This window comes from Rhinoderma darwinii, chromosome 1, assembly GCF_050947455.1.
Source record: "Rhinoderma darwinii isolate aRhiDar2 chromosome 1, aRhiDar2.hap1, whole genome shotgun sequence".
In the NCBI taxonomy this organism is placed as follows: Eukaryota; Metazoa; Chordata; class Amphibia; order Anura; family Rhinodermatidae; genus Rhinoderma; species Rhinoderma darwinii.
Window position 1 is genome coordinate 340,081,920 of NC_134687.1, and position 22,263 is coordinate 340,104,182.

The window sequence follows — 22,263 nt, forward strand, 5'->3', positions numbered from 1 at the left end:
CTTTGAGGGCCTTATATATTAGAAACTCCCCATAAATCACCCCATTTTAAAAACTGCACCTCCCAAAGTATTCAAAACTGCATTAAGAACGTTTTTTAACCCTTTAGGCGTTTCACAGGAATTAAAGCAAAGTAGAGCTGAAATTTACAAATGACATTTTTTTTTTGCAGAAATTTATTTGTAATAAAAAAAATTCTGTAACACAGAAGGTTTTACATGAGAAACGCAACTCAATATTTATTGCCCAGATTCTGCAGTTTTTAGAAATATCCCACATGTGGCCCTAGTGTGCTACTGGACTGAAGCACCGGCCTCAGAAGCAAAGGAGCACCTAGTGGATTTTGGGGCCTCCTTTTTATTACAATATATTTTAGGCTCCATGTCAGGTTTGAAGAGGTATTGTGGCGCCTAAACAGTGGAAAACCCCAAAAAGTGACCCCATTTTGGAAACTACACCCCTCAAGGAATTTATCTAGTGGTATAGTGAACATTTTAACCCCACAGGTTTTTTGCTGAATTTATTGAAATTAGTCTGTGAAAATAAAAATCTACATTTCTTCTGAAGAAACAGACATTTTTAATTTTTACACGGAATAAAGGAGAAAAAGCACCCCAACATTTGTACAGAAATTTCTCCTGATTGCGGCAATACCCCATATTTGGTAATAAACTGTTGTTTGGACTAACAGCGGGGCTCAGAAGAGAGGGAGTGCCATTTGGAGTGCAGATTTGCTGGAATGTTTTTTTGGTGCCATGTTGCACTTGCCGAGCCCCAGGGGTACCAGAACAATGGAAACCCACAGAATTTACCCCATTTTGGAAACTATACCCCTCAAGGACTTCATCTATGTGTGTTGTTATCATTGTGACCACACAGGTATTTCACAGAATTCATTTGAATTGGGCTGTAAAATAAAAATAAATTTTTTTCCCAATAAAATGTAGTTTTGACTAAACATTTTTCTTTTTGAAAGAGCATAAAATACCAAATTTTGTTATGCAATTTCTCCTGAGTATGGCAATACCCCATATGTTGTTATAAACTGCTGTTTCTGCACATGGCAGGGCTCAAAGTGGAAGGACCGCCATTTAGCTTTTTTTGCAGCTAAGATTTTAGTGGAATGGTTTTTGGATGCCATGTCATGTTTGAACAGCCTCTGAGGTACCTGTATAGTAGAGACCCCTGAGAAGTGACCCCATTTTGGAAACTACACCCCTCAAAGAATTAATCTAGGGGTGTAGTGCGCATTTGGACCCTACAGTTTTTTCACAGAATTTCTTAGCGTTGGGCCAAGAAAATTATTTTTTTTTTTCTAAAAATATGTAGATTTACCTAAAAATGTTTCCTTTTTGCAAGCAACAAAAGAGAAAAGCAAAACACAATTTATTATCTAATTTCTCCCATATACGGCAATACCCCACATGTGGACCTTACTTGCTGCCTGGCCACAACGGCAAGACTCAGAATGGAAACTGCACCTTGCAACATTTGGTGACATTTACTGCATTGTGCCATGATTACAGAGACACAAAAGGTGTTGAAATAATACCCTTTAAATATTCATCTAGGGGTGTAGTGAGAATTTTAATGTGTTTAGGGTACACTTAATTGTGTAGAGTGAAAATTTTAATTTGAGATATACAAAAAAATGGGACATAGAATGTAATTAAAACCACAGAAAAGGCCATACTCACAGATTGGTTGGTGGGTAAAATACCCGTTCCAAACAGGACGCAACCAGGTCAGAGAATGCTGTTGATGGGAAGTGCCCAGGTGTGTTTAAATAATGATAGCCACTCCCACTAACCTTGAGGGGAGTGGTGTGTTGGGCATGGAAGTAAATGTGTAATAATAATAAATAAATAATAAAGTACTGTGTATAGTGCACATGTGAGGTATAGGGGACATGACTAAGTGTAGTGTGTAGAAATCAGGGCTGTGAGTGAAACAAAAAAAGTGAGTGGAGAGTGTAAAACATGGAGGCATAGTGTTTGGATAGTGAGGCACAGCATATATCGCCGAATAGCAGCCTATTTATAACGCCCATACTGTAAGAGAGCGGGCTGCCCTGCATGCAGTGCCAAACATCCGCACACCAGGCTATCCCAGCATCATAAGACCCGGGCGCGTCCTGAAAAAAAGTATGTACAATGTAAGTAACCATGAAAAAACATGGGGTATTAGTTGTTGTTTTGGCCAAAAAAACGCAAGCTCGCAATCCACGTCACGGATCCCCACACTTGCGAGTCCCTACCTAGAACTTTTCGTTCCAAAATCTAAGATATACAAAAAAATGGGACATAGAATGTAATTAAAACCACAGAAAAGGCCATACTCACAGATTGGTTGGTGGGTAAAATACCCGTTCCAAACAGGACGCAACCAGGTCAGAGAATGCTGTTGATGGGAAGTGCCCAGGTGTGTTTAAATAATGATAGCCACTCCCACTAACCTTGAGGGGAGTGGTGTGTTGGGCATGGAAGTAAATGTGTAATAATAATAAATAAATAATAAAGTACTGTGTATAGTGCACATGTGAGGTATAGGGGACATGACTAAGTGTAGTGTGTAGAAATCAGGGCTGTGAGTGAAACAAAAAAAGTGAGTGGAGAGTGTAAAACATGGAGGCATAGTGTTTGGATAGTGAGGCACAGCATATATCGCCGAATAGCAGCCTATTTATAACGCCCATACTGTAAGAGAGCGGGCTGCCCTGCATGCAGTGCCAAACATCCGCACACCAGGCTATCCCAGCATCATAAGACCCGGGCGCGTCCTGAAAAAAAGTATGTACAATGTAAGTAACCATGAAAAAACATGGGGTATTAGTTGTTGTTTTGGCCAAAAAAACGCAAGCTCGCAATCCACGTCACGGATCCCCACACTTGCGAGTCCCTACCTAGAACTTTTCGTTCCAAAATCTAAGATATACAAAAAAATGGGACATAGAATGTAATTAAAACCACAGAAAAGGCCATACTCACAGATTGGTTGGTGGGTAAAATACCCGTTCCAAACAGGACGCAACCAGGTCAGAGAATGCTGTTGATGGGAAGTGCCCAGGTGTGTTTAAATAATGATAGCCACTCCCACTAACCTTGAGGGGAGTGGTGTGTTGGGCATGGAAGTAAATGTGTAATAATAATAAATAAATAATAAAGTACTGTGTATAGTGCACATGTGAGGTATAGGGGACATGACTAAGTGTAGTGTGTAGAAATCAGGGCTGTGAGTGAAACAAAAAAAGTGAGTGGAGAGTGTAAAACATGGAGGCATAGTGTTTGGATATGCCCAACACACCACTCCCCTCAAGGTTAGTGGGAGTGGCTATCATTATTTAAACACACCTGGGCACTTCCCATCAACAGCATTCTCTGACCTGGTTGCGTCCTGTTTGGAACGGGTATTTTACCCACCAACCAATCTGTGAGTATGGCCTTTTCTGTGGTTTTAATAAAATTTTAATTTGTGCTCAGCATGTGCTACTGGCAAATTTTCATTGGATGGGCCTATTTTTTCTGGATCACTCCAAAACACTACCAACATTTAGAGTATTCAATGAGGGGTATATTGTACTTAGTGTTTTTTTTATTATTATGAATATAAAACAGGCTAATGAAGTATGGATAAGGCCTGCATTAGTAAATTGGAAACTATTTGGAAATCTGTAACAAGGCTGTAAAAATGGGACTAGTGAAGACATGTACAATATTGTTAGTACCAAAATTATCAGTTTCAGTCAGATCAAAAGGAAAAGGTATTAAAAATGATGCACTGTGTGGTAAATTTTATAGCCTTCAGAGATGCATAGGGCTGGCTTTGAAGGGCAGTCTGGACAAAAATAGCGAGTGTCACTTCTTTTGCCCCTCTTGGAGCACTCACGGCATACTCTTTGGGGATATTTTCTGTTCTCCGTTGAGGGAATAGTGGACACAAAATGACTCTCCGTGAGTCTTTTAGCATCTTCACAATCTAGTGGATGTGAGGGGGAAAAATTTTTAAACAAGATGTCCTCAATCACTTTCTCTTGGTAAGTGAGGTATGTGTCAGTAGTGCCAGACTATTTGCGCAGCACAAAGGAATTGTATGTGGCTACTTGAATAAGGTAGATGGCAATTTTTTTGTACCAAGCATAAGACTTCCTCATTACTAGGTATGGCTGGATAGCTTGGTCGGCCAGATCCACACCACCCATGTACTTGTTATACTCTAATATACAAGAAGCTTTTTGCTTCTGAGTGGTGGATCCCCTTTCTGTTACTCCCAGGGTGGCATCTGAGTGTATAGTACTTAAAACAAAAACATATTTTTTGTCTTTGTATCTGACTGCAAGAAGCTCACCACTGCGAAGGCAACTTGACTCTCCCTTTTTTAATTTAAGGCTGCCAAGTGTTTGTGGGAAGCCCAGGCGATTTTTTCGAATGGTCCCACAAGCCCCCGTATTTTGTGTCTGCAGACTTTTAAAAAGGGGTATACTACTATAAAAATTGTCCGTGTACAGTTTATACCCCTTTTGCAGAAATGGTCTGATTAGCTCCCACACCATTTTGCCATTTGTCCCCATGTTCGGAGGGCAACCCAGTGGACTTAGCTTTCGATCCTTGCCCTCATAGATCCTAAAAGCAGATGTATAGCCGGATGAGCTTTCACACATTTTATATAATTTTACTCCATATCGAGCCCTCTTTTCAGGGAGATATTGCTTGAAATGAAGCCTCCCTTTAAATTTTACCAGGGATTCGTCTATTGAGATGTTTTGTGTGGGGGTATAGAGAGTCAAAAATTTATCTGAAAACATGCTGAGGAGAGGTCTGATTTTATAGAGCCGGTCAAAGTCTGCAGCATTGTTTTGTGGGCAATTATTATTATCGTTAAAATGGAGAAATCTCAAAAGGATTTCATAACTATTTCTGCTCATCACTGCGGAATAGGTGGGAGTACAGTGCACCGAGCATGAGGCCCAGTATGATCTGATGGTCGATTTTCTGACTAGACCCATTGCCAGCGTTAGACCTAAAAATGTCTTTATTTCGTTAAGATTTGTTGGGGTCCACGCATTTCGTCTGGCATAAGATGACTGAGGGTTTTTTTCTAAATACTGACTGGCATATATGTTTGTCTGAAAAACAAAGTGCTATAATAAATCATCGCTTATAAAAAGCTGAAAAAAATCAATTGGACTGAAACCCTCCACATTGACATTAATTCCAGGGACGGCATTAAAATCTGGCAAAAATGGGGTGGCAGAATTTGGAGGCTCCCATCTGAGAGATGCGATTTCTGAGGGAATAATAATTTGGCCTGGTGGAACCTGTGAAATGTCTTGCACTCCCTCACTTGTACTTGGCACGTCAGACATGTCAATATCCTGATGTGCATGCCTACTAGGTCCTTGTGGCGGACTGTCACTGCACCTCAGATGTTTATCAGATGGACCAGATTCTCCATCGCTTTCAGTGATGTCTATGTCACTGTCGTTAAAACCCTGGAAGGGACTATCGTCATCTGATGCAGCACTTTCGCTATCAGAATCCAAGAGAGCAAATGCCTCTTCAGCAGTATATAACTTGCGTGCCATTTTTTTATGTATTTTATTTTTACTTATTTTTTTGTAGCAATTTTAATAAAAGTAAAGAAAAAGTCCTAATCAATTGATCAATAAATTTATGAACAACCCTAATAATTAATCAATTAGTATCTAGAATTAATAGAACTATAAAATATAGGAAGAAATTATTTTATCTAAATGTGTGTATATGTATATATATATGATTTTATAGATATATATATACATTTATTATAAGCCCTAATTGATTATTAATTAATTGCCCTAATCTGAGTACTATCTAAACGATCTACCTAACAGTCTACCTAAACTAACTAGCTGCCTACACTAAACTATAACTAGCTGCCTACACTAAACTATCTATGTGGAGGTGTTTTTGTGTATTTCACAGTTGCTGTGTCTTTATATGAGACACACTGCAGCTGCTCGGCACAGCTTCTTCTCCCCCACTGTCTCAGAACGATCTGACAGGGAGGGAGGAGAAACAGTGTAACAAGCAGCGCGAAAGTTTGTTGCTGCAACAAACTTTGCTGTGAGCACCATGATAGGTTTATCATGGTGATCACGTCATCAGGACTGACACCAATTCGGTCCTGATGTCTTCTCTCAGCACTTAGGCTGCTAGTAGCAGCGTGTGCTGAGAGATTCAGAGCACAGGGAGAGCGCTGTACACTCTGTTCTGACACCACGTGAATTAACGGGCTGCAGGAGAAAAGTCCAGCACGGCAGCCCGTTAATTCACGTGGGCTGGTCGTGAAGGGGTTAAACTAGGGCTGAGGAGGGAGGCCAATGTAGAAAATAAAGGGGTAGTTAGGTTAGAGAGGGGTCAGACTATATTGGTGGGGGGAGAAACAGACGGTGGGGAGAGGACTAGGCAACAAGATAAGTCGATCCTTTCTTTACAAAACAGCAGTGAAAATAAAAAGGCCCAAATGTCAAATCACATTTCTGATACTGAAAGTGAAACATTTAAAGGCAAGTTAAAGTGTATGTTCACAAATGCCAGAAGTCTAGCAAGCAAAATGGGGGAGCTGGAGGCCTTGATACTTGAAGAAGATATAGATATAGTTGGTGTTGCTGAGACATGGCTGGACTCTTCACATGATTGGGCTGTAAATCTACAGGGTTTTACACTGTTTCGGAAAGACAGGGCAAATAGGAAAGGTGGTGGTGTATGTCTATATGTGAGAAGCGATATGAAGGTGAGTGTGAATGAGACATTAGAGGGTGTTGATTGTGAGGAGGTTGAAACCTTGTGGGTGGAATTACAAAGAGAGGTAAACACTGAAAAAATTACTTTTGGTGTAATCTATAGACCCCCCAATATAACTGAAGAGATAGAAGGTCAAATATATAAACAGATGGAGCGGGCTGCACAGGCGGGTACTGTTGTGATAATGGGAGATTTTAATTACCGGGATATTAATTGGTGTCATGGTTCGGCTTCAACTGCAAAGGGGAGACATTTCCTCAACCTGTTGCAGGAAAATTTTATGGGCCAGTTTGTGGAAGACCCGAGTAGAGGTGAAGCTCTGTTGGATCTGGTCATTTCTAATAATGCAGATCTTGTTGGGAACGTCAATGTTTGTGAAAACCTCGGGAACAGTGATCACAATATAGTTACATTTTACCTATACTGTAAAAAACAAACACAGGCTGGGAGGGCAAAAACACTTAATTTTAAGAAGGCCAATTTCCCCAGGATGAGGGCTGCAATTCAGGATATAGACTGGGAAGAGCTAATGTTAAATAATGGGACAAATGATAAATGGGAGATTTTCAAATCTACTTTGGGTAATTATAGTGCAATATTTATTCCTACAGGTAACAAGTATAAACGACTAAAATTAAACCCCACATGGCTTACACCTTCTGTAAAAAGGGCAATACATGACAAAAAAAGGGCATTTACAAAATACAATAGTAAAATATAAAGAGCTTTCTTCCCTTTTCCCTTCCCTTGGTTGAACTTGATGGACATGTGTCTTTTTTCAGCCGTACTAACTATGTAACTATGTAACTATGTAATAAAATCTGTAAAAAGATAATAAAATCAGCAAAAATACAAAATGAAAGGCAGGTGGCCAAGGATAGTAAAACAAATCCTAAAAAATTCCTCAAGCATATAAATGCAAAAAAGCCAAGGTCTGAACATGTAGGACCCTTAGATAGTGGTAATGGGGAGTTGGTCACAGGGGATCAAGAGAAGGCAGAGTTACTAAATGGGTTTTTCCGCTTTGTATATACAACAGAAGAAGGAGCAGCTGATGTAGCCGCTGCCAGTGCTGTTAATATATCAGTTGATATACTGAATTGGATGAATGTAGATATGGTGCAAGCTAAATTAAATAAAATAAATGTACACAAGGCCCCGGGACCAGATGGGTTACACCCTAGAATTCTTAAGGAGCTTAGTTCAGTTATTTCTGTCCCCCTCTTCATAATATTTAGAGAGTCTCTCATGACTGGTATAGTGTCAAGGGACTGGCGCAGGGCAAATGTGGTGCCTATTTTCAAAAAGGGCTCTAGGTCTTCGCCGGGTAATTATAGACCAGTAAGCTTAACATCAATTGTGGGGAAAATGTTTGAGGGGCTATTGAGGGACTATATACAGAATTATGTGACAATAAATAGTATTATAAGTGACAGCCAGCACGGCTTTACAAAGGACCGAAGCTGTCAAAGCAACCTGATTTGTTTTTATGAAGAGGTAAGCAGAAGCCTAGACAGAGGGGCCGCTGTGGATATAGTGTTTTTGGACTTTGCAAAGGCATTTGACACTGTCCCCCATAGACGTCTAATGGGTAAATTAAGGACTATAGGTTTAGAAAGTATAGTTTGTAATTGGATTGAGAATTGGCTCAAGGACCGTATCCAGAGAGTTGTGGTCAATGATTCCTACTCTGAATGGTCCCCAGTTATAAGTGGTGTACCCCAGGATTCAGTGCTGGGACCACTATTATTCAACTTATTTATTAATGATATAGAGGATGGGATTAATAGCACTATTTCTATTTTTGCAGATGACACCAAGCTATGCAATATAGTTCAGACTATGGAAGATGTTTGTGAATTGCAGGCAGATTTAAACAAACTAAGTGTTTGGGCGTCCACTTGGCAAATGAAGTTTAATGTAGATAAATGTAAAGTTATGCACCTGGGTACGAACAACCTGCATGCATCATATGTCCTAGGGGAGCTACACTGGGGGAGTCACTTGTTGAGAAGGATCTGGGTGTACTTGTAAATCATAAACTAAATAACTGCATGCAGTGTCAATCAGCTGCTTCAAAGGCCAGCAAAATATTGTCATGTATCAAAAGAGGCATGGACTCGCAGGACAGGGATGTAATATTACCACTTTACAAAGCATTAGTGAGGCCTCATCTAGAATATTCAGTCCAGTTCTGGGCTCCAGTTCATAGAAAGGATGCCCTGGAGTTGGAAAAAATACAAAGAAGAGCAACGAAGCTAATAAGGGGCATGGAGAATCTAAGTTATGAGGAAAGATTAAAAGAACTAAACCTATTTAGCCTTGAGAAAAGACGACTTAGGGGGGACATGATTAACTTATATAAATATATGAATGGCACATACAAAAAATATGGTGAAATCCTGTTCCATGTAAAACCCCCTAAAAAAACAAGGGGGCACTCCCTCCGTCTGGAAAAAGAAAGGTTCAACCCGCAGAGGCGACAAGCCTTCTTTACTGTGAGAACTGTGAATTTATGGAATAGCCTACCGCAGGAGCTGGTCACAGCAGGGACAGTAGATGGCTTTAAAAAAGGCTTAGATAATTTCCTAGAACAAAAAAATATTAGCTCCTATGTGTAGACATTTTTTACTTCCCCTTTCCCATCCCTTGGTTGAACTTGATGGACATGTGTCTTTTTTCAACCGTACAAACTATGTAACTATCTAACTGTAACCTAAAAAAATAAATAAATTCGGCAATACTTCTCTTCTTACATTATACTGATAATGAGCCGTGCCCACCCCGAGATAACCCTAGTTTTGACCGTTTGTATAAACGGAGACCCCTATTTGACCATGTCAATGCCCGGTTTTCCCAAGCATACACCCCTGAGACGTGTATTTCTATTGATGAGTCCTTGGTACATTTTAAAGGGAGGCTTCAATTCCGCGAGTACCTGCCGGGTAAGAGGGCAAGGTATGGCGTGAAGATGTATAAGCTATGTGAGAGTGCATCAGGGTATACCTACAGATTTAGGATATATGAAGCGAAGGACAGCAGTATTCCGCCCCCAGAATGCCCCCACTTACTGGGAATTAATGCAAAACTTGTGTGGGATTTGGTGCACCCACTGCTGTACCAGGGTTACCAACTCTACCTGGATAATTTTTATACCAGCTTCCCACTCTTCAACTGCCTCGCTTCCAGAAGTCCTGCGGCATGCGGCACTGCTAGAAGAAATCTGAGAGGCCTCCCTAAGACTCTGCTTGGGCAAAAACTCAGAAGGGGTGAGAGCAGGGCACATTCTAGCTGCAACATATTGTGTGTCAAGTACAAGGACAAGAGAGATGTCCTTGTATTGACAACAATACATGGCCACACCATTACGAGGTAACAGTACAGAGACCCCCAAACCAGACTGCATCCTGGACTACAATAGGTACATGGGAGGGGTGGACTTGTCAGATCAAGTCCTGAAGCCCTACAGTGCCATGCGGTGTGGTATAAGAAGCTGGCCGTGCACCTCATACAGATGGCATTGTGCAATGCGTACATGCTACGTCGATGTGCAGGCCAGACGGGAACTTTCCTGGAATGTCAAGAGGTGATTATCAAGAACCTAATCTTTAGGGACCAAGAAGGGGGGGGGGCACCCAGTCATTGTGGAAGTGAGGCCACATGCATCGTACCAGGGCAACACTTTCCAGGAGAAGTTCCCCAAACTGGCAAGAAGGGAAAAAGTCAAAAGAGGTGCAAAGTCTGCTATAAGAGGGGGATAAGGGAGGACACAATATATCAATGTGACACGTGTCCCAAAAAACCAGAGCTCTGTATGAAAGTGTTTTAAAATTTATCATACATCCCTTGGTTTATAATTTACCCCAATTTTACTTACCCTGATGTACTCCGCACGGCTTATCCCTCCTCGTCTTTCCCCTCTGGGCCCTGCTGTGTGCCCAGGCAGCTGATAACAGCCACATGTAGGGTATTTCCGTACCCAGGAGAACCCACATTACAGTTTATGGGGTGTATGTCTCCGGTCAAAATGCTCACTACACCTCTAGATGAATGCCTTAAGGGTGTAGTTTTTAAAATGGGGTCAGTTCTTGCGGGTTTCAACTGTACTGGTACCTCAGGGGCTTCTGCATACATGACTTCGCACCAGAAAATCCCCAGTAGGCCAAATGGTGGGCCTTTCCTTCTGAGCCCTCCCATGGGCCCAAACGGCAGTTTGTCACCACAAATGGGGTATTGCGGCACTCAGAACAAATTGCGCAACAGAATGGGGTATTTTGTTTCTTGTGAAAATAAGACATTTTCAGCCAAAACGACATATTATTGGAAAAAATTAATTTTGTTTTAATTCCCAGCCCAATTCAAATAAGTTCTGTGAAAAAACTGTGTGGTCAAAATTGTAACAACAACCATATTTGAATTCCTTGAGCGGTGTAGTTTCCAAAATGGGGTTACTTCTGGTGGGTTTCCATTGCTTTGATACCTCTGGGGCTCTGCAAATGCGACATCTCACCGAAAACCAATCCAGCAAAATCTGGACTCCAACAAACACATAGCGCTCCTTTCCTTCTGAGCCCTCCCATGGGCCCAAACGGCAGTTTATCACCACAAATGGGGTATTGCCGCACTAAGGACAAATTGGGCAACAAAATGGGGCATTTTGTTCCCTGTGAAAATAAGACCTTTTGATCACAAATGGCATTATATTGGAAAAAATGACATTTTTTTAATTTCACAGCCCAATTCAAATAGGTGCTGTGAAAAAACTGTGCGTTCAAAATGGTAACAACAATAAATGATTTCCTTGAGGGGTGTAGTTTCCAAAATGGGGTCACTATTGGAGGATTCCTACTGTTTTGGCACCTCAACAACTCTTCAAACCTGGCATGCTGCCTCAAATAGATTCTAATAAAAAAGAGGCCTCAAAATGCACTAGGTGCTTCTAGGGCTTGTGTTTTATTCCACGAGTGCAGTAGAGCCACATGTGGGACATTTCTAAAAACTGCAGAATCTGGACAATACATATTTAGTAGTGTTTCTCTGGTAAAACCTTCTGTGTTACAGAAAAAAATTGAATGAAATTGAAATTCAGCAAGAAAAATGAAATTTGCAAATTTCACCTCCACTTTGCTTTAATTTCTGTGAATTGCCTGAAGGGTTAAAAAACTTTCTAAATGCTGTTTTGAATACTTTGAGGGGTCTAGTTTCTAAAGTGGGGTGTTTTATCCGGGTTTCTAATACACAGGCCCCTCAAAGCCATTTCAGACCTGAAGAGGTACCTTAAAAAAAATACTTTTGAAATTTTCTTAAAAATATGAGAAATTGCTGTTTATGTTCTAAGCCTTGTAACGTCCAAGAAAAATAAAAGAATGTTCAAAAAACGATGCCAATCTAAAGTAGACATATGGGAAATGTGAACTAGTAACTATTTTGGGTGGTATAAAATTTTCTCTAAATTTTGCAATTTTTCACTAATAAACACTGAATATATCGACCAAATTTTACCACGAACATGAAGCCCAATGTGTCACGAGAAAACAATCTCAGAATCGCTTGGATAGGTTTAAGCATTCCGACGTTATTACCACATAAAGTGAAATATGTCAGATTTGAAAAATGGGCTCTGAGCCTTAAGGCCAAAACTAGGCTACGTCCTTAAGGGGTTAATAATGTGGAACGCCCTTCTTAAGTAGTTTTCCTTTGATTGGGCACACCTGGCAAACTAATTATCACAGGTGTCTGAGATTGATTAAAATGATCCAAAGAGCCCTAAGTCACAATACCATACATGAGTTTAAATGAAAAACGAATAATTAAATGTTTGACACTTAAATCCAATGTGCATAATAGTTTGGAACACGGTGTATGTATACATATATATATATATATATATATATATCCACACACACCGTGTTCCAAATTATTATGCACATTGGATTTAAGTGTCAAACATTTAATTATTAGTTTTTCAATTAAACTCACGGATGGTATTATGTCTTAGGGCTCTTTGGATCATTGTAATCAATCTCAGACACCTGTGATAATTATTAAGTACAGTTACGTTTACCGCTCAGACGGCACTGGTAACAGTCCAATATCATTCAGTATGGACACTATCTCCCAGAAAAATGCAGTGGACAATCCGCAATCCAATGAGGGTGTGGATGGTAATTCTTATCCTTGTAGTTCCACCGAGCTCCTTATCGTCTCTCTCCACATTCAAAGAACTCCTGGTAGGAAAAGGATCTTATGTCTCTAATAGATGGAAAAAGGAAGACACATAGTGCAACACCCTCTGAAAAAAGATTGCTCCACGCCAAGTTTAATCCATACTCACAGAAGTAACATGAAATAAAAGGTGATTTTCACGCACCCATTGACTTCAATGGGTGCGTGATGCGCGAAATACGCACAAAGAACGGACATGTCGTGAGTTTTGCGCAGCGGACTCACGCTGCGCAGGAATCACGGACTGTCTTCATGGCCCCATAGACTAATATAGGTCCGTGCGAGACGCGTGAAAATCACGCGCGTTGCACGGACGTATATCACGTTCGTCTGAATAAGCCCTAGGTGGAAAAATAGAGAGAGAAAATATAAAACTGATAAAATATAAATAATATAAATAGATCAGACTAAGTGGAAAATTAGAGACAGAAAATATAAAACAACTAATAAAATATAAATAAAAATCAATATAATGGATATGGGCTGATATGTGGAATCTAACCAATTATAAAGGTGGTGAATAGGCTTGTTTAGCATAATATAGTATTTTATTTTTAAAGAGATAATGTATTTAATTAAAAAGAATAATATTTAAAAGTGTGTGTGTGTGTGTGTGTATATATATATATATATATATATATATATATATACACACGATTATGATAAGATCAGATTATCTCTATATATTGCAGAGATCATTGGTTGTATATGTTTTTTAACCATTTTTTATGTATGTAAATTTATATGAATTTTTAAATGATATGCGGCTATATAAACTAATTCATTAGACACGTCACACATGCCCCAGAGGAAGCCGGAAGGGCGAAACCCAGGGTCGGCCGAGAGTGTTTGGCGTGCCGCCTAGAAATGTTAAAGATTTTTACCTACCTTGATGCTTTTATTTCTTGTTACTAATGTGAGTATGGATTAAACTTGGCGTGGAGCAATCTTTTTTCAGAGGGTGTTGCACTATGTGTCTTCCTTTTTCCATCTATTAGAGACATAAGATTCTTTTCCTACGAGGAGTTCTTTGAATGTGGAGAGAGACGATAAGGAGCTCGGTGGAACTACAAGGATAAGAATTACCATCCACACCCTCATTGGATTGCGGATTGTCCACTGCATTTTTCTGGGAGAGAGTGTCCATACTGAATGATATTGGACTGTTACCAGTGCCGTCTGAGCGGTAAACTTAACTGTACTTTATAATTATCACAGGTGTCTGAGATTGATTACAATGATCCAAAGAGCCCCAAGACATACCATCCATGAGTTTAATTGAAAAACTAATAATTTAAATGTTTGACACTTAAATCCAATGTGCATAATAATTTGGAACACGGTGTGTGGATATATATATATATATATATATATATATATATAGCAACAAAAGAAAACAGCAGCACTCACTAGAGAAGATGCACAGGTGCCAAGCAAGCCATCCAGATCCAAGGACTAGGTAGTATATAAAAGTAGAGATCTTGCAGCACTCAAAGTGGTGAAAATAAAGTGGTTTATTCAGCCAACAAACAGCTTTTGCTGTTTGTTGGCTGAATAAACCACTTTATTTTCACCACTTTGAATGCTGCAAGATCTCTACTTTTATTTTTATATATATATATGTATGTGTATATATATATATATATATATATATATATATATATACACACCGTGTTCCAAACTATTATGCACATTGGATTTAAGTGTCAAACACTTAATTATTAGTTTTTCAATTAAACTCATGGATGGTATTGTGTCTTAGGGCTCTTTGGATCATTGTAATCAATCTCAGACACCTGTGATAATTAGTTTGCCAGGTGTGCCCAATCAAAGGAAAACTACTTAAGAAGGGCGTTCCACATTATTAAGCAGGCCACAGGTTTTAAGCAATATGGGAAAGAAAAAGGATCTCTCTGCTGCCGAAAAGCGTGAAATAGTGCAATACCTTGCACAAGGTATGAAAACATTGGATATTTCAAGAAAACGTAAGCGTGATCATCGTACTGTGAAAAGATTTGTGGCTGATTCAGAGCACAGACTGGTTCGTTCAGTCGTTCAGATAAAGGCATAATGAGGAAGGTTTCTGCCAGACAAATTAATAGGATTAGGAGAGCAGCTGCTAAAATGCCATTGCAAAGCAGCAAACAGTTGTTTGAATTCGCTGGTGCCTCTGGTGTCCCACGAACCTCAAGGTGTAGGATCCTCCAGAGGTTTGCAAGTGTGCATAAAGCTATTATTCGGCCACCCCTAAACAATGCTCACAAGCAGAAACGGTTGCAGTGGGCTCAGAAATACATGAAGACTAATTTTCAAACCGTGTTGTTTACTGATGAGTGCTGTGCAACCCTGGATGGTCCAGATGTATGGAGTAGTTGATGGTTGGTGAATGGTCACCATGTCCCAACAAGGCTGCGACGTCAGCAAGGAGGTGGCTGAGTCATGTTTTGGGCTGGACTCATGGGGAGAAAGCTGGTGGGCCCCTGACGGTGTGAAAATGACCTCTGCAAAGTACGTAGAGTTTGACTGACCACTTTCTTCCATGGTACAAAAAGAAGAACCGTGCCTTCTGTAGCAAAATTATCTTCATGCATGACAATGCACCATCTCATGCTACAAATAGTACATCTGTGTCATTGGCTGCTATGGGCATAAAAGGAGAGAAACTCCTGGTTTGGCCCCCATGTTCCCCTGACCTCAACCCTATTGAGAACCTTTGGAGCATCCTCAAGCAAAATATCTATGAGGGTGGGAGGCAGTTCACATCAAAACAGAAGCTCTGGGAGGTTATTCTGATATCCTGCAAAGATATTCAAGCAGAAACGGTCCAAATACTCACAAATTCAATGGATGCAAGAATTGTGAAAGTGATATCAAAGAAGGGGTCCTATGTTAACATGTAACTTGGCCTGCTAAGTTTTTTTTTTTTTATTGAAAGGGCATTTGATTTCTGTAAATATGACCTGATTCTGCAAATTCAACAAATTACCATTTTAGTTCTCTTTACAACCTTTAAAATGTTTTGATCTCTGTTGTGCAAAATAATTTGAAACCGTGCATTTTGAGTTTTTTACTTCTAAAAAAACAAAACGTTATCATTAGATTTGTTCAATAAAATTCGCATTATAACGGTTGATGGCTTGAAGATTACACTGACTGTCATTTGCATCGACTATTTAGGAAAATCAGCGAAAAGTAACATTTGCATAATAATTTGGTGTGCGTGAGTGTGTCTGTCTGTCTGTGTGTGTGTGCACGTGCGTGCGTGTATATATCATTTCATTCATTCACTATTTTTGACACACAAAAACTGTTCATGTTGCCATTCGGTGTTATTTTTTCTTAGATGAACATGATATAATGTATTAAGGGGGTTGTCAGAGATTATAAAAGTAAAATAAAGAAAAGTACCTGTGTGGTCTGTAAGTTCACCAGGTGATGCTACCATAGTTCAGAACTGTTTATTATGTTACCCAGCTCTGTGCAGTACTGCTGTTTTGATGCTGGCAAGACTTGTTTTGGCATTAGGTAAAGGACTACAATTCCATTCATTCATGTCTCCTCTCACAGACATTGCCTATATGTACAGCAGCCTACGTACCCCTCTATTACGAGGTGTAATGGTCCTATTAGATGGAGCGATTATCGTACAAATTTATGTATAATCGTTCGAATGCAAGAGATAGACACGTGTAACGGACAAATGATAGATCGTTGGGTTGTGGATCGGCCACATCTACCTGATTGACAGATTATCGATCGTTCATTGCCGCCACATCCCCTCCTCTAATCAGCAATCTTCCAGTCTTTAGCAGTTCAGAGATGAGGTGTGGGCGAACAAGCAACGATCGCAGTAACGACCGAACAGTGAAAATATTTAGCAATTATTATTACGTGGAATAGACCAGCTTTGTAACGCAAACGACTCGCTAAATCATCAATCGTTCATGAAAAAATATCTGCCTGTCTAAAAGGACCCTTAGGTAGTGGTGTAACTACTCGCTCTCTGCACACACAACACTGGCTCTGACACTGCACAATCTGCTGCCCAGCATGTCCAATACGGCAGGGAGGGAGAGGGGAGAGCAAGGCGCAGCGGAGATAAGTCATGTTTCGTTCTTCAGAGAGGATGGTAGACTGACTTACTAATGTACTGTCTTTAGCTGAGATGTCTATGTAAGTGATAGATCTGCCTGCATGTAAACCATCTATGTACATCATTTTTCAAAACTGGATAACCCCTTTAATGATGCAAACACTTCCTTTTACACAGCATTGAAAGCGATTTGACTTACGATTCCTTTATTTTCATAGCAGCACACTCTGATGGCCAAAGTGAAAATCAGTTGACCATCCCTGAGGTTAGAAGTACACCTGAATCTCCTCCATGCGGAAGCAGCATTGTCAAAGTGCCCTCAGGGATATTTGATGTTACTGGGAGAAAAAGCAGTAGTGGTGAGTCCTAATATCCTAGAATAACAAATGTTAACACATTTTTTGACCTAGCTCAGACCCCATTTTTAAAATCTGACATGTCACTTTATGTGGTAATAACTTTGGAATGCTTTTATTAATCCAAGCGATTCTGAGATTGTTTTCTCGTGACACATTGTACTTTCTCAGTGCTAAAATTTGGTCAATACATTCAGTATTTTTTTGTGAAAAATGCCAAAATTTAGAGAAAATTTGCAAAATTTTTTATTTTTCTAAATTTCAATGTATCTACTTGTAAAACAGATAGTAATACCACCAGGGGCGTAGCTAAAGGGTCATGGGCCCTGGTGCAAAAATTCAGCTTGGGCCCCCTACCCCTCCCCAACACCTATTCCCAGCCACCTTGCCCAACAGCCCTCATGGATGCCCACACAGTATAATGCCCTCATACTTGCCCCCCATACAGTATAATTCCCCCATAGCTGCCCCACACAGTATAATGCCCCCATAGCTGCCCCACACATTATAATGCCCCCCATAGTTGCCCCCCATAGCTGCCCCACACGGTATAATGCCCCCCATAGCTGCCACACAGTGTAATACCCCATTGCGGTTTCCCCACACAGTGTAATGCCCCCATAGCTGCCACCATATAAGCCCCCCTATACAGTATAATGCCCCCTTATGTGCATAATAGAAAAATAATAAAATTACTTTCCTATCCCCGTTCCCAAGACAGGTGGAGGAGGAGATCCTTCTCCTCCTTTGCCCTGTGTTATGAGTGACTTGGCGCAAACAGGCGTGATGTCACTAAAACGCGCCTGCCCACGCCGAGCTGCTAATGGCTCATGGCACAGTGAATGCTGGAGGAAGGAGCGGTCAGCTCCCTGCTCCAGCATTAAATTCAACTGGATCTGCATCCTGAGGATGCAAATACAGTTGGAACCGCGACCTCGGTGAGTGGTTCGCAACCCCCTGGAAGTCTTCATACGACCCCCCAGGGTGTGGCGACCCAAAGTTTGTAATGTATTATATCATGCAGTTTGTGGTGGAGAGGGGGGGCTGTAATTTAAAGCTCCCCCTCTTCTCTCTCCACCGCAAACACAGTAGACTACAACACACATACATTACGTGCCCCCTCTGCAGCTCACCTGGAGTCCTCCATGCTCTTCCGCTCCGGCTCTTCCACAGTGGCTGGAACGCCCCTCACGTGACGTCACATGGTACACTAAATGTACCATGTGACTGTGACGTCTAAAGGCACATAAAGAATTAGTATTAGTGCGCTGTGTGGCAACGGGGGGCCCTGTGGGCCCCCCAGAATTAGGGGCAAGGTCTCAAGTGCAACTGCTGCAACCCCTATAGCTACGCCACTAAATACCACACAAAATAGTTACTAGTTAACATTTCTCATATGTCTACTTTATGTGGATTTTGGGGCCTCTTTTATTAGAATATATTTTGGCCACCATGTCAGGTTTGAAGAGGTCTAGTGGTGCCTAGGTCTAGGGCAGGTTTAGAGAGAGACAGAAAATAGTGTGTATTAATTATTTGTGTGGATTTAAAGTATCGTATTTAGCATGATATTGAAACATCATTACATGGACGCATGATACCCAAGTAATGTGCATCATGTCATAGAGGCGTGCTCCTGATGATACCAAGTATTTAAATTTATTTATTTTTTTACATTTAATTGGGAAAGTATGTAATTATTTTAATTGCACTGTATTTTTATTTTTTATTTTTTTTGTATGGATACATGTTTTTTTCTTACTAATTTATTTAATGATTTTGAAAACTTATTGCCTGGGGCTGGAGGATGCTGGGATGACATAAGCTTAGTCCTCCCAGCATTGCTCTGTATGCAGATCACATATATACTCGTGATCTAATGGCTTTTGGCCATCAGGTCACTATTAGTAGTGATCTGCACACAGAGGAATGCTGGGAGAATATAGATCATGTCCTCCAACTATACTCCTTTTCTCCATGTCGCAGTTGGAATCCCGTGACTTTGTCATGGCAATACAGGTTTCTATAGCAACGGGACAACCGCAGTAAGAAAGCTTCTTGCATTCGGGTCCCAGCACTAAACATTGTGCTCACTCAGAGCCCTGTGTTTAGTGCTTTATGTGACGGTGTCCGCTCGATTTTTTTTTTTTTTTGGGCAGAGTGCTATACAGCGCAACCTGCCATTAAAATTAGGTCTGTAGATATACGCCTGGCTGAATAAGGCTTAGGCAGCTGAAACATCTATCTGCAGATTAGCGACAGGAAGGGGTTAAAAAAAAGTTAGCCTGGTGATCAGCTGAGTCCCCCAGTGCATAGTGAGGAAAATGGACATCGATCCCAGCAATCTTAGGCCTCCTGCACACGGCCGTAGCTGAGTGCATGGTCCGTGATTAAGGCACGGACGGGCCACGGAATGTCTTCCGTGGGCCGTCCGCAATCACGGACCGTGCACACATAAGATGTGCATTCATTTCATTTAGGCCAGACCGCAAATACAGACCATATAATGACATGTCCAATTGTTTTTGCGGTCCGGCTCCGGGCAATGTACGGACTGTGGAAACCACAGTTCTGAGCATTTTCCCATAGGAAAGTTTGTGTTCTATACTATCCTCAATTACGGATAGTATACAACCCCAAAACTACGGTCGTGTGCATGACGCCTTAGGGTGCTAAACATATATGTGCTGTATTTTTATTTTAAAATGGCATCTCCCAATACATTACATTATCAACTATCAGAATTTTAAAACCTTGCCATCTGCTTTCTTGATGTCCAGCTGTTAAGACCAAATAACATTGCATTACACATTTAAAAAAAAAAAAGGCTAAAATGATATTACAGGCTAATTAAAGGAATACTCTGGTCAAAAATGAAAAATCAGCCAGCACATTTTTTTTGTGTTCCTTACTTTTACATTCTATCGTTTTTTGTGCTTCTTGTTGTTTGGTGGCTCGAGTGGCTGCTATCTCCATGACAATTGGGTCAGCTGCATGTTCATTGCCTCTCCTTACATAGGTATCAGTGGTCGGGTGCCCACAAATGAGCCCTTCCCAGGCTGGGAAAATTAAATTGCCTGCTAGAAATCATGAAGCATGACTGACAGAAAAATCAGGGATTTATAGATGTTAACATTATCCAAGCCTCATCATTACTGAAGTCCTAATAGTATCATGCAGGGGAGTAGTCATCATTGTAAAATTATGTGATACTGATTGAGTATATTTCCTATACTGACTCCCAAGCGACTCAGGACAGCACTGCTCTATTGTTATGGCAGCACATGCTCCAGCTGCAAACTAGTAGGAGATCTCTCTAACTGCTCCTTTTAGGTAAATGAAACTTTGGGGGCTTGTAGAGCTCCAGGACTCTGACCAAAAGCTGAACTTTTAGGTTTTGACTGGAGTGACCCAATGCTACATTCACTTGGTTGCATGAACAAAGCTGATGTGTGTAGGTTTGTCTTAATATCTGTAGAAATGTTTTTGAATCTGTTTTTATTTAATCCCGTTTCACCTTGTTGCAGGGAGCATACACATTCCATTGCCCACAGTTCAGGATCCTGGTGATGACTCTGTGTTTATCAGTGATGTTCAAGCTAAGAAGTCTGGAGATAAGGCCCAGAAAAGACAGAAGATGTTTTCTGAGAGAAGCTGCAGCTTTAGTGCTGACAGTCGTGCAGGCATGATGCTGAAGAAAGGTAGTCTTGAAATGTCTACAAATGAGATTGCTATGAAGATGGGAGCAGATGCCAAGATACTTACTGCAGCATTATCAAAGACACCACCCCATCCACAGGCTAACAAAGAATTCAACTTTGGTATAGACAGCCTAGCTCCCAGTCAGAAACCAGAGAGTCAGACTTTTGATCCGGGAAGCTCAGTCGTGCAGACTCAAGAGAATGCCTTCAGTCAGGAAATGTTTGACCCTTTAGATACTGTTAAAGAAGAAACTACAATGGATTCGCCGGAGGGCATGAACACAGAAAACAAAAATCACCTGACTGATTCTGTGATGGGCAATGATGAGCCAAACAAGAGAAACAGTTCTTATGGTCCTCCCAAAGCCATAGAAATGAAAGGCGTGGAGAAAGGGCTTGATCCATTGTCACTGCTGGCATCAGAATCTGTAGATGACGATCCTCCTCCTCCTCCTCCTTCTGAGGAGAAGACTATCTCCCCTGTGGTAGCACGTAACCTAGCTGATGAAATTGAAAGTTATATGAATCTAAAAAGTCCCCTTGGGAATAAATCCTCTAGTATGGAACTTAGAAGTAAGGATCCTGCTAAGGATAGTGGGAATCCGAGCCAAGGCACTACTGAAAGGAGATCTAGTCTACCTGCTGACTCCATCCCTCCCTCTGATGTGCAGGGGGAAAATCAGAAAAACTCTGTTTCGAGGTCCAAAACATTTACTATAACTCCAAAACATCACCTAAGGAACCAAAAGGAGCGTTCTCTCTCACTAACCGCACTTGTCCGCAGTAGTCAGCATGGTTCGTTAGGTTCAGTGGTAAACTCCATTCCTGGCCTTAAGTTTGACAACCTTTTGACTGGGCCCAAAATGGATGTGCTAAAGTCTAGTATGAAGCAAGCAGCCAATGTAGCCAGCAAAATGTGGGGGGCAGTCGCGTCTGCATACAACTACTCTGATGAAGAGGTGATTGGTGTATTTCAAATAATATATTAGTAGTACAAGGAAGATAAACTGCTTTAGAAATATGGTATTACATAAATAACCACACGCAGAAAAATATAGGGGATAATGCATTCAGGATATTTTCAACAAGATAAACAGCAGCTTGTATTCTG

General features: G+C 40.7%; 1 protein-coding gene across 4 annotated transcripts in view; it reads left to right on the forward strand.

Moving 5' to 3' along the window:
- DENND4C (DENN domain containing 4C) overlaps nucleotides 1-22,263 on the forward strand; it is a 255,009-nt gene that overhangs the window by 202,206 nt on the left and 30,540 nt on the right. For 3 of the 4 annotated variants that reach the window (XM_075825782.1, XM_075825801.1, XM_075825810.1), the window contains 2 exons: nucleotides 17,317-17,457; nucleotides 20,979-22,111. In XM_075825782.1, the coding sequence (XP_075681897.1) occupies nucleotides 17,317-17,457; nucleotides 20,979-22,111 (1,274 nt within the window). The remainder of the gene's footprint in view (nucleotides 1-17,316; nucleotides 17,458-20,978; nucleotides 22,112-22,263) is intronic. The other variant, XM_075825792.1, reaches the window with a different exon arrangement.